Raw genomic sequence first — 13,707 nt, 5'->3', positions numbered from 1 at the left:
GTGCATGTGTGGATGGGTATGTGTGTCTATATGTGCGTGTAAGATATATTTATACATGCATGTATACATATAAAACAAGTGATGAATTAAATTGTTTGTATACAAGTGCAAAAGTAGAAAAAGGGGGTAGTACCAGAAACGTTTTTTTAACTTCTTCCTACTCTTTTTTTGAATCCTTATTTGAATCATTTACAATAATTTTCAAAGATAGTATTTTGTTAGTTTTTTCTTGCTTGTGGTGAAATGTTCTTCTTTCTTATTTTTTTATCTTTTTATTTTTAACATGTTCAAATAAACTAAACTACAGTCAGACGTTTGTACATAAAAGCGCAGGTTAGCACAATCTGTAATTAGTAATGCAGCATAATGCTCCACGGTGTTGTGCCAGAGCTGGAGTATGGTCTGGCTATACCGCTTATCTATTCTGGGATAGGAGAAAAAAAAAAAACTCTAGCTTGTTTGGATTTCTTAAAACCAATCACAACCATCTTGGGCAGCACTAAGTCCCGGATGCAGCAATTATTCCGTTGCAAATAGATAGCATAAATAGCAGGAAGGGAGGGACATCCAGCTGTAAGTGGACATATTAGGCTATGCTTTTCCGTATTTTCTGTCATATCTACATTGTTATAATGTTGGATTTTCATGTTGAACGTGGCCAAAACTTTCAAAAATTAGGTAAACGTATTTTAGACAAATCCCTGTGAGCTAAAACGTTCACATTTCCAACTGTTCTGAACACTCCGTTTTCAACAGTTTTTTCTACTTTCGGCTAGGTGTTACGCAACTCTAAGCCGGCCTGCTATGATTGGTCATCTGCTCCAGATTTTTTATTTTTTTTTAAAGCCACTGCGGTGTTAACATTGTCACATATAACTACACACTAAGGGCAGTAGTGTGAAGCTGCCAGTATGCTTCTTGTGATCGGATAGTTGAATAGTTTGAGAAATCCCCATCCCCCCCACCACCATACCTTTCTGCCATCGTATTAGGGTATGCGGTGTCGAACTAATATGCTGTGTCACTAAGATTAATCACATCTTTGAGATATTTCAAGACATCTTTGTTCATTTATTTGCAAACAAGCAATTGTTGTAAATGCTTTACTTAAAACTTGATTGCTTTTTGGTGTAATTGTTTTTTGGTTATCAGATTTTTAATTTTCTATATTCTTGTCTTTAATTACAATTCATACATTTTGTAATGATTATTTTGGTGATGTCGGGGCAGAGGTGTGGGGTTGGGGAGGTTAGTATGTGAGTGAATGTGTATGTTGTACTGTAATGTCTTGTCCTTTGTACTGTCCAGTCCTATCGAGGACCCTCTCAAAAATGAGATGATACATCTCAAGAGTTCTTCCTCGTTAAATAAATAAATAAATAAAATAAAAACTATTGTAACTTCCCAAAACAAAAAATCCTCGGTCCTCGATTTATTGTTAGATGTTAAATCTATAACTACTAAATTCAGCTTGTTAGCTTCAAATGTCTACTTCAAAATGAGAAACTATTTGATCATTTGATACTATACTGCAGCAGTGCTGTATACAGATATCTTTATTTATCCCCGAAGGGCAATTCAGTTTCTCCTGTCCACCGAAATACATTCATAGTCATCAGTGACAGAGGGAGCACGATGGAAAGTGTGAGATCTAAAAGTATACAACAAGAAAAATATTTGAGATGAAGTACGATAAAGAACGACAAAATGAAAGAATAAAAATCGATCAAGTGCAGAGTGTATTGCACATACATTAATAAACAACAATCCACCAATTTTAATAATACAATTATTATTTTTTTTTTACCTTTTCTTTATCTTCCAAGACGTTCATCCAGCTGGCTTAATTGTCCCTGGGTCCACCCTCGTCTTTGTTTTCTTTACTTCTTCCTTCATGCAGAAGGGCAGCAAAAAGAAACCGCACTCTTGGATCAATCACTTACCAATTACTCTAAAATATGCCTGAGTTTCTATTCAAAGAGTCATAAACATACCTACTGCTCTGCTGCCCTTGAGTTTTTCAAATAACAGCATTGTATGAGCTCTAATAATTACATTCATTTTCCATTACCGCTCTCCTGCAGAGGTTACCAATACTAATCTCCTGCTGTACCTTCATACGCTCTCCACCAGGAGCTATTGTGGACTAGTTTTTGGGGTCAAGTGGAAACACACTTTTCTCTGTGTGGTTATGGGTTCATTTCTGATCTGCTGTAATAACAATGATTGACCCTGTATGGGCCTATACAAGTGTTCACGCTCTTTTGGATGTTCTAATGCTTGCGTTTATTTATTCATATTAACATCATTGAATCACGCTTTGTAACAATGTTTGACATTGATCAATAAAAAAAAAGTAAAAACTGAATATCATCAACAAAATGTTGCCTGTCCCAAACTCTACATTGTCCCTTGAACGTTATTTGATGTTTGCACTGTTACTTAGGAGTTTTTACTGTGGCAGAACGGTGTGATCCATTGTATGAATTATGTGTTTTTTGTTCACTTTTTTGTTGTTACTCTTCTAGGTGACTGTATATCCATTAGTGGTCCAGAGGGTACCTTCAGTCTCCGCCCCCTTCGTGATGTCACATACCTCTACTTAATAGCAGCAGGCACAGGGTTCACGCCCATGGCTCGCCTCATCCAACTGGCCCTACAGGACATTGACACCATCAGGTGGGACTTTTAAAATGTTGTGTATTCATTGTTTATTATTCTTTCATTATGTCTACTCTATCCTTACTACTAACCCTTGGGTTGTCTTCCTGTCGACCATGCAACTTTGTTTTTTTCTGGGTCAGAATTTAAAATTGTAACTTTTTTCAAATGTTTTTGACCATTTTTTTTCCAACACTTTTTTGTTGTTTTTTGAAGCTTTTTCCAACATTTGTCACGTTTCTTTAACATTCTTTAATCTTTTTTTTGTTTCAAATGCTAGAAAATTTAATAAAAATACCCAAATTCAGTGAAAGTAGTGAATTGATAATTTATTTTACTTGTGAACAGCGTTGTATGGAGCCATCCTGTTTTTTTTTTTTTGACAAATTGTTTGAAAGAAACCCAAATTTCTGATATAGAAAGTTTTTGAAAATGGGTAAAATTTGAGCCCAGGGCAACAGGAGGGTTAAAGGGAGACTTTGCTGATTTCAAACCAGCTCTCGGTCATCTTACGCTGGGTTTCCACAGGCATCTTTTTTCAACTGCATCTTCTCTGTATCTGTGACGTTCAGAGGTTTGAGAGCGAACTTGTGTCACCACAACATGATGCCGACGGCGTTCACGTTTTGCAGACAATTATTATTATTTAATTATTTAAAATGTTAGTATTATGACTCTAGGTAGGGCTGAACGATTAATTGCATTTGCGATAATATCGCGATATGTTAAAACGCGATTTCCTAATCGCAAAGGCTGCGATTTGGTCTCGATTTGATGACTCGCAAGAGCAAATCAGTCTGCACTACGCAGAGAAAGCATCACGCTACACTGTACCTTGAGCTGATCTCTGTCATTCAAACAATTCTGAGTTGAAGTTTAAAACTTTTACAGCCATTTTAATAAAATGAAGGGTTTTGTTCGGGCTCGAGTCCATACATGCAGTTAATGGATACAGGCACGCAGAACTGAAGGCTCGGTTGACAACGAGCTAGCTCTGATTAGCGGTTAGCTCCAGTTAGCGGTTAGCTACGTTATAAAGATATGGGTGGAGGAGCTGCCACTGAGAGGGGTAACAATCAGACTGATAAATGACGGTTCGGGGAGCTTTCACAGCAGCGTGGCCGTGGTGTTTCAACGGTTTTATTAGTACAGTTAATCCCACGGCAAGACCAGCAGCAGCTAACGTAACAATAGCCGCTCTGAGCTAGTGCAGCGTTGACGGTGTCGGCATGCAACTTCACGAGGGGGAGGGGCTGGAGGCAGCTCCTCTCTGTGCACTGTAAAAAAAAAATGTGTGTGTGTGTGTGTGTGTATATATATATATATATATATATATATATATATATATATATATATATATATATATATATATATATATATATATACACACAATGATTTATTGTTTGTCTTTGTTGAATAATACAGAAGACAAAGAGCTTAAAAAAATCGAATATCCAATCGAAATCTCAATATTTGGGGAAGAAAATCGCAATTAGATTATTTTCAAAAATCGTTCAGCCCTAACTCTAGGTATAACTTAGATGTTTTAGAATTAAGTGTTGTAGGACCGTGAGATGAAGCATTTCTGTTGAAATAGTGACATTTAAAGATGGTTGACAGCGTGTAGTGACGGCCGTACCTCCGACACATAAAAAGAGAGACTCCTTGTCCTCCTCGACATCATCAACCTTTCCCATCCACAGTAGAGGTCGACCGATATGGGTTTTCTCAGGCCGATGCCAATCTTTTGAAATCAGGGTCGGCCGATGGCCGATATACAGTATGCTGCAGATTATTTTTGGCCGATATTTTGTTGCTTGTTTTTAACCTTTATTTGAAAGATAAAATTTTAACACTAATAAGTACTTAAGATACACAGAATTTCTAATTTTTCTTTTCAGCCATCAGACTTAATGACTAAAAAAGGGGGAAAATACAAGGTTAAGTTAGTATTTTTGTATAGTATCTTCTTAAAGTCATTTTATAGATAGGTATAGATATAAAATCTAACATTTGTTTTATAAAATCAGCTAATAATTCAGTGCATTGTAAGTGATACAAGGCTAAAAACGTTTCTATCATCTTCCCAAAAACTGTCCTGAAACATGTATTTTTGTTTTGTTTTGTTTGTTGACAGACAAAGCCAAATGGACAAAACCTAATTATCGCAAAAGGGCTGAAAACAACTTTAGGCCATATGGTCAAAATTAAATGATTTAATAATAATGTAATAACTATAACTTATAACAATAATGTATTTCACTAGTAAATTGCTGTTGAACGACAAAAACAACCACCATGGCAAAAGGGTATTTTACAACAACTTTGAATGAACCGCGACGCACCGTCTGTGTTGTTCTTCAGACAAGTAGACAACGCCAGCTGCACACTGCTTAACATGCTGCTGTTGGAGCATATACAGTGAAATAAATCACACTTTACACCGTTTAGCTGTCAGCATTTTAATTGTGTTTAATCCATCTGCTAGCTAACGGTAGGCTAACATTAGCTGCTGACGAGTGTAATGTTAACTAGCTTCACATGCTGCGATGTTTCTGTTATTCTAACATTCGTTTTCGAGCATCAGAGAGCAACGCAGGCATATCAGTGGCGCCGAAATGACTCAGAAATCTGCGTTGCTATTCGGTCCGGTAGGTACGGGTCGTTAAGGCACAGGTGCCGTATTAGCAGCAGGTCTACTCTGTACCAACCCTAGCAACAACGCTAGCAAAGCAAAGCCAGTCCTTCACTAGCCTATGGTGCGGTGGTCTCTTTTAACTACAACTTCTTTCTCTGCATTGAGTTGACAACCCTCTCAAATATAGACACACAAACAGAACAAATAATAAAGAAGTCTCAGATCCACTGTCTGTGATTGCAAAATTCTAGCTTAATTACTGTGAGATGACAGCATGACATGACAGCTATTAATATCCAAAGTAGCCGAATATCATGTCGCCTATTCATGTTTTTTTCTCGAAGTTGGCAATAACGTGATATGTTTTTCCATTAAATATATAGGACTTTAAGAATTTAATCCTTACCGTTTTCTCCGAGGAACAGCTCCTTCCTTAGGCACTGGGTGAGGTCTGCTCACTCTGCTGGTAATTGACTCTAGGGGCAGCGTGCGTCGAACAGGTGTTCCACAACAACAACAACACCAGGCTGCCCGCAGATGCGCCTGCCTATTAATCGGCTTGATATTGGCCGATGATGTAAAAAATGCCAAAAAAGAATCGGCCGATTAATCGGTCGACCTCTAATCCACAGTACTGCGCTGAGGAAACAGACACAGTGTGTTCTATTTTACTGTTTGTATCACTTCATTATGAACCCAAGGCCTTGCCTGATAATCCACAACATGTTTGTGCGTCCTCAGAAAAACCAAGCTGCTCTTTTTGAACCGACGAGAGGAGGACATTCTGTGGCGCTGTGAACTGGATGAACTGGCTGCTAATACGGACAGGTACTGCTGCTGTGTGTACCAAGCCTCATACTGTGTCCCTGTCACAACCCGGCATGCAAATGTTATTAATTATATATATATATATATATATATATATATATATATATATATATATATATATATATATATATATATATATATATATATATATATATATATATAATATAAATAAAAATAAACTGGAGTGTGTAAGGGAGTGCTGTGAGGATAGCGCACTGTGGTTCCGTTTTGAATTGTAGAAAAATAAAACCAGAAAGAGATAGGATCTGGACCTGTATCCTTTTTCAGTTATATTTACACATATATTCACACACACACACACACACACACACACACACACACACACACACACACACACACACACACACACACACACACACACACACACACACACACACACACACACACACACACACACACACACACACACACACACACACACACACACACACACACACGTTTGGGGTCACTTAGACATTTCCATTCCACTCCATTCCAGACCGAATACCAGCTGAGATCAGTTGCATTGTTTTTTTTAACCAGGGCAGCAGTTTTCAGATTACATTATGTGCTTACACAATTGCAAAAGTGTGTCTCAGCATTCTGTTTTCTCAGTTAGCCTTTTAAAATGATATCAGATTAGTAAACAGAATGTGCCTTTGGAACATTGGATAAATGGTTGCTGATAATGGGCAATGTAGATATTGCATTAAAGATCAGCCACTTCTGTCTACAACAGTCGAGAACCCTTTTGCAATTATGTAAGCACATAATGTAATCTGAAAACTGCTGCCCTGGTTAAAAAAAAAAACAATGCAACTCATCTCAGCTGGTATTATGTCTGTAATGGAGTGGAATGGAAAGTGGACCCCAAACCTTTGACCAGTAGTGTACATCCACTATAGAATAGAATACACTTTATTGTCCCCTAGGGGAAATTTGTCTTGGGCATAGTGCTACAGTCTGTTGCTTGTGTTTTAGTTTTTCTTTATAATAAAATCTTTATTCAATCGATTTAAAATAAGAGTATAACAGATAAAACAAAAGTCTAGGGCTGCAACAACGAATCGATAAAATTTGATTACTAAAAAAGTTGGCAACTAATTATCGATTCGTTGTGTCGCGCAACTATTACGCCACCTAGCCCCGGAGATAAAAAAAAAATTGAGTTGAGCGCAGAGAGGAACAGCACGGGGCGGAGCTGCACGGAGCGGAGCGAAAGAAAAAAAAAGAGCAGAGCGGGGTTAGAGGAAATACGGAGAGAGACCCGTAACGTTGTTCTGAAACACTCGGCGGAGGCAGAGAAATTAGTACGACCCAAGTCATCCAAGGTGTGGGAGCATTTCACACTAAATAAATCAAAAACGTGTTAATTGTAAGATAAGCAAAAGCGACACGGCATGGCACGGGCGCACCACGGTGATGAGTCAGCACCTAAAACGTAAACATGTTGGAGTCCTTGATGAGGAGGAAGGGAGTTCAACAGCAGGGTAAAGTCACTACACTATCCTACTTCTGTTCTGTTCTGAAGTGAGGAACGTACCGTCCCTCCAGTAGCTCTTCTGGTGCTGCTGTTTACTCGTTATCCAGCTGACTAGCATGACAAGCTAGCGTTAGCTCGTTAACAGTAATAAAGCAGGGGTGGTATAATTTGCAAGAATAAAGACACTTTTATTCACTCGCCTTTTTTGGCCCATTCATTTTTCAATCTGTTGTCATGTATATATTATGTGCTTTGTCCCATATCAGTTATCGTTTACAAATATATTAGTGTGTGATGTACAAATGAACTTAACTTGCACTTACTACAATGATGGTAATAATTTAATGAATAAGTGTGTGTGTGTGTGTGTGTGTGTGTGTGTGTGTGTGTGTGTGTGTGTGTGTGTCTGTCTGTCTGTATCTGCTATTTGGGTTACTTACCTTTACACAACTATTAACTAAAACAACAAGTATGTATGTATTTAGTTGATGTAAATTAATGCTTTTTTTTAGGGCTGTCAAAAGTAACGCGTTAATTTTTGCGTTAATTTTTTAATATTTAACTCGTTAAAAAAAATTAACGAAATTAACGCAGCTGTGTTTGTTTACTTCATGTGGCGGCTGAGAAACGTAATACGCCTTCATAACAGCAGGCGGCGCTACTCGGTATTGTTGCCCAAGTAATGAAAACCGGCAGCTGATTGGACGAACGCGTCACATGGTTTGTTTTCTCCGGAAATCCAAAGCCAGACTGTCATTGCGGCCGTTCAGAATACGATCTCATATTGTACTAAAATAGTTCACCGATACATGTTTCTGAAAACATTTTAAGCGAGAAATAGGCCGTGCAGTTGCGGAATCTGTCTTCATTTCAGCTCAACAAAGGTCAGTTTAGAAGATTTGTCAGATTTTGAGAGACTCTAGTCACCTCATCCTGCTCGCCATTTCCGGGTGAGTCCCAGTTTGTAGCAGTTTCCAGCAGCCTTCAGCAGGACTAAATAAGCCAAATTGTTGCTGCTGTTGTTCTGAAAGATATTAAACATTCTGAACTAAGCAGAACCTTTCCTTGTTTGTTTTTTTCTTCATATTTGCAAAGTTAAGTGATTTAGCATTTAAATATCCATTATTATAAGCTTAGTCTCAATTTAAAAAAAGTGATTAATCGCGATTAATTACAGCAAATTGTGCAATTAATTAGTTAATTATTTTTAATCAATTGACAGCCCTACTTTTTTTTATCCGATTCATCGAAAAAATAATCGACAGATTAATTGATTATTAAAATAATCGTTAGTTGCAGCCCTACAAAAGTCATCCACATGTAACAGGAAAACCATTCTAAATCATCATAAAAACAAACATAAGATCAGCAAAGCATCTTAGGACATAAACGAAGGACACATATTACTGACAATATGACATCTTAAATAGTAACTGTAATATTTAAAGTGCAAAAAGGGCTGGCATATTTATTGCGCCTTTGCTCTGTTGTGCTAAGATTTACGGTTTGAGTTCAGCTGCTTGATAGACGTTGGAATAAACGATAACTTAAGTCCATTTGTTTTACATCTCGCAAAGCTCTTTGTGTTAACTTGCCACAATTGCAGCATCATATTAAGAAGGTCAGATTTCGCAGCTGCAGTCTTTGGCAAATTTGGTTGGCGCTTTACAATCAAGGATGTGCTTCCTGGTTCAGAAACACATGCTGAGTGGTACATGGTACAACATTACCTCAATAAGGAGAGATACGTTGGAAGTGTAAAACAGTTATGGAGGTGAGCAGCAGAGAAAGATTCCATCGATCTCAGTGTCAATTTAATTTGTATAGCACCTTTAATGACACGTTAACCCAAAGTATTTTACTTTATGAATAGAAAACGAGGAAGACCTACAAGTGAGAATGTAGTAATTAAACAAATGGCTGAGAAAATAAGATTTTTTGTTCCATGTGAAGCGTATGCCCATATGAAGATCCATTACCTAGATGCTGGTAGTAGAGGAGTATAACCTTAGTCGAATCTTCCTTAACTTCATAGAGCTCAGGGTGATGGGGAGGAGGTGGGTTGCACAGTATTAAAACCAGAGCGACACAATTGCAAATAATTAAAGAACAGCATGCCGGGACTGATGAGCTCAAGGAAAGTGGGCAGTAGGATCATTGGTCAGATATGGTGACTTCAGAATTGTGAATGTGGAGACTTTGACAGCGTGGAAAAAACAGACTTGTGATGTATGAGCTAACAATGGGAAGAAATAGCAGAAGTTCACTCCATTGACTGTGGAACTTCTGCAAAGCTTCATTACACAACTTCTGTTTAGTATGCAGTCCACCAGAATAGGCAATGTTGAAGGATGTTAAGTTAAGCTAAAAAGGAGAAGAGGGAAAAAAAAAAAAAAAAAAAGAAAAGTGCATTGACTCCCTTTTGGAGCCAGCCTCAAGTGGTCATTCGAGGAACTGCCGTTTTTGGCACGTCCACGCTGGCTAAATTTTTCAGCGTTTGGGGTAAAGGGGTGAAATGTGAGCAACTGAGGGACACACTGAGTTGAAGTGTGAATTCACACTGGGCTTTAAGGCTCGACATAGCCACATTTGTATTGAGGCAGAACTGTGAAATGAAGATGATTTTCAGCTTTACAAATTCTTCTGCTACATCTGGACCTCTGCGTCTTTCTACATCTTCAGAACACATGTCTGTGTGTGTCAGGTTTCAGGTGGAGTACGTTGTCTCCGATCCCTGTGAAAGCTGGACTGGCAGGACGGGGCGGGTGGATGAGTCCATGCTCAAGGATTTCCTCAAAAGGCCCGACGGGTCCAAACGCTATGTGTGTGTGTGCGGCCCCGATGCCTTTACAGAGCTAACAATAGGGTATGTAATATAACCGTTGTTATATAAACTTCAACTTACTGTCCTAGTGCACATTTCATTTGTAAAGAAGAACATAACATGGATTTTCTGCTGTCGTTCTCTTTTGCTGGAAACCGATATGATGTAGTCGCCATCAGCGGTACCGTATCAGCAGAAAATATTTAGGTGAATTATTGGTTTTTTTTTTTTTTAATTGTCCAAATTACCCCTAATTTCGACGTCTCTGCAGCACCACAATACTTAATTTAGAATGGTTTGACACATATTTTGCCTTTAAAAAGGTCCCATGACATTTTTATATGACCTATGACTTTTTGGATCCTTTTATATAGGCCTCAGTGGTCCCCTAATACTGTATCTGAAGTCTCTTTTATATAGACCTTAGTGGTCCCCTAATACTGTATCTGAAGTCTCTTTCCCGAAATTCAGCCTTTGTGCTAAATTACAGCCACTAGAGACAGTCCCACAATGAGCTTTCCTTAGGATGTGCCATTTCTGTGTCTGTAGCTGTTGAGAAGGAGAGAGGGGGGGGGGCGAGGTGGAGGGTGGGGGTGTAGCCTTGACCAACTGCCACTTTGCTCCTTTGAAAGCCATGATGTCTCTCTTTCTCTCATGGGTGGGCCAAATTCTCTGGGTGGGCAAAGCAGAGAAAGGGGAGGTAACCTTGCTCCTTATGACCTCATAAGGAGAAGATTCCAGATCGGCCCATCTGAGCTTTCATTTTCTCAAAGGCAGAGCAGGATACCCAGGGCTCGGTTTACACCTATCACCATTTCTAGCCACTGGGGGACCATAGGCAGGCTGGGGGAACTCACATTAATGTTAAAAAACCTCAAAGTGAAATTTCCATGCCATGGGACCTTTAACAAATATTGCGATTAATTGTGCAGCCCTACTGCAGACCTCAGAGTGCAGTGACACTCAGATCTTGCCTAGAATGTATCAACTTTGTCTTGTACTCACTCTTGCACTCACTTTTTCTTTGAACGCAGCAGTTTCTTTCCTCGTCCTCCTTATCCGGTTTGTCTGTCTTTCAGGTTGCTAAAGCAGCAGGGCTTCAGTGAAGAGGAGCTCCACACCTTCCAGGGCTGATGAGCTCTTCCTCGACCCCAACCCCACCCTGCAAAGACTGTGTGCCTGTGAGCGACACAGAGAGTCCATTTTAATTTATAAACCTGTGTTTTTGGGAGATGAATGGAACGTTGTATTTCTATGCACCAAGGACGCTGAAGATGCCGACAGCAGGCAACACGACCCAGGCTTTGATGGGCTGTAAAGACAATCCCAAAAATCAATTCAGTAAGATTCGTATGATTCTGGCTCGTTTGGGTCCGTGTCTGGAATAAAGTTAATAATGTTCATGAAACTATAAGTTGAAACATTGAAAAGGTGTGTAAAATAAAAGCAGTAAAATATACTGAGACACAGAGAAAATCATGAGATGATGTAAACTGATGGATTATATGCAATATAAAAACAGAATTAACATGAGCTTTGGAGTGTGAAGCAGAGGATCTTCTGGAGATATTTATGGATCTTAATGTTCCAGTTACATGGATGGATGATTTTGCAGGAGAGTTATAACCATTGAAACCAGTGAAATAAAATGCATTATGGTAACGTTTGTAAAGGTTAGTCTCCTATTCATTAAGACTGGGGCAATTTTCACTATTACTTCTGATTGGAGGCTTGACTCACCCACATTTCATCTTGAGTCGTCAAGTTGACCTTTATAAAGAGAGTTGATTTATTTTGCCTTTTTAAAAGAGACCAAGACTTAGCCTGGCTCCGCCTTCCTACATATTTCTGCTCAATTTTCATTTTCTTTCAGTACTCCGTCTGGGTTTCCGGTATATATTAAATATGCGGCGGTCCAATCAGCGAACGGAGGGATTTGCTGAGAATGATGACGTTGAGGTTATGATGTGCGGTAGTTTGAGTTGTAGTACCGCAATGGCGGCGGAGAAAGATATGGTCCGAATATCCAGAAGTTAAAGCCCGAGCAAGAACAGTCTTTGCTGAGTTGTGTTGGTGGCCGTGACGTTGTGGCCCTCCTCCCCACGCGGTTCGGGAAAAGTTAGATTTTCCAGCTCGCTCAGTTAGTGGTGAATGAGTTGGCTAAGGCTAATGCTAGCGATGCTAATGCTAAATATAAGCCGATAGTTGTTGTCGGTCTCCCCTCTTGTTGCACATGCGCATGACATACGTCACGACCAAACGTTAGCGATTGGTTATGGCAGATCCAGAGTGGCTCTGGACAGATCAAATAGTTTTAAACTTCAACAGGAAGTTGAGTCTGGTAGGACCAGGCTAATGTACCAGAGTCTGGTAGGACCAGGCTAATGTACCAGAGTCTGGTAGGACCAGGCAAACCAAGACTGACTCTGAGCATGTAACCTGGAGAGAACGCAACGCTCTTTTTTTTTTTTTTTTAAATCTTTGAGTGAATGCAAAAAATATCAAACTAAAATGCAATAATTCTGAATGCCTACAAGACACACCTCAGGACAGTCCATGTTGCTCCTGTGCAGTTATTCACAAATCAGAGACTTTGTGCGCAAAAGGTTCTCTAATTTTCTAACTATGCCCCCAATTATATTGCCTTCGTGAAACAATGGGAAAAATGATCCAGAGGTCTCGCTGTCGGATTGAGATATGGGACATACTGTAGCTCTTTCTAGAGTTCATTCCTTTTCTATATGTGCAAGACATGCCTTAATACAGTTTAATACAGGGATACACATTATAGCAGGTGAAATGCCTGATATAATGTGTATCAGCAGACATCTCCATGTTATCTCAGGTTGTTCAATGTGACCTGGTAAACACTGAAAATAACACGCATGAGGACAGGACAGACCCTTTGCATGTTAGGGGAGGGGGATACACTGTAACTCATATGGTAGACAGGTGAACAAAGCGGTTAACCGAAAAGCCACGTTAAACTAAATTAAATTAAAACAGAAATCACGTCAGAGGGCAGGGAGGGACGGGTTAGCAAAAATTTTTTTTCATAAACCTGCATGACTCACATAGTCAGGCCAATCAGTCGGCCTATGTAGCTATAAGGTGCATGTCAATATGGAACTCTGGAAAACACTGTCGATTAATCCACAATAATAAAGGACGCATTAAACAATTTCCGCGATGCCTTAATGTAACAGACAAACGTATTCATGTAGATAAATGAGACCCTTGTTACTATGGAAAACCCTGTTGAGTCTTCCACGT

At 39.2% G+C, this 13,707-nt stretch overlaps 1 protein-coding gene and 1 long non-coding RNA gene across 2 annotated transcripts in view; one reads left to right on the top strand and one right to left on the bottom strand.

The window, feature by feature from the left end:
- cyb5r4 (cytochrome b5 reductase 4) overlaps window positions 1-12,100 on the top strand; it is a 34,312-nt gene extending 22,212 nt beyond the window's left edge. Inside the window, exons 12-15 of the mRNA XM_028581525.1 lie at window positions 2,529-2,679; window positions 6,041-6,127; window positions 10,315-10,476; window positions 11,514-12,100. Coding sequence (XP_028437326.1) covers window positions 2,529-2,679; window positions 6,041-6,127; window positions 10,315-10,476; window positions 11,514-11,568 — 455 coding nt within the window. The 3' untranslated portion in view covers window positions 11,569-12,100. The remainder of the gene's footprint in view (window positions 1-2,528; window positions 2,680-6,040; window positions 6,128-10,314; window positions 10,477-11,513) is intronic.
- Window positions 1-13,707, bottom strand: part of LOC114557845 (uncharacterized) — a 41,504-nt gene that overhangs the window by 18,922 nt on the left and 8,875 nt on the right. The window contains exon 2 of the long non-coding RNA XR_003692850.1: window positions 11,452-11,613. This is a non-coding gene — a long non-coding RNA (uncharacterized LOC114557845). The remainder of the gene's footprint in view (window positions 1-11,451; window positions 11,614-13,707) is intronic.

Source organism: Perca flavescens, chromosome 6 (genome assembly GCF_004354835.1).
Source record: "Perca flavescens isolate YP-PL-M2 chromosome 6, PFLA_1.0, whole genome shotgun sequence".
Lineage (NCBI taxonomy): Eukaryota > Metazoa > Chordata > Actinopteri > Perciformes > Percidae > Perca > Perca flavescens.
The sequence above is the reverse complement of the archived record's forward strand: the minus strand, read 5'-3'. Positions and strand labels throughout refer to the sequence as shown.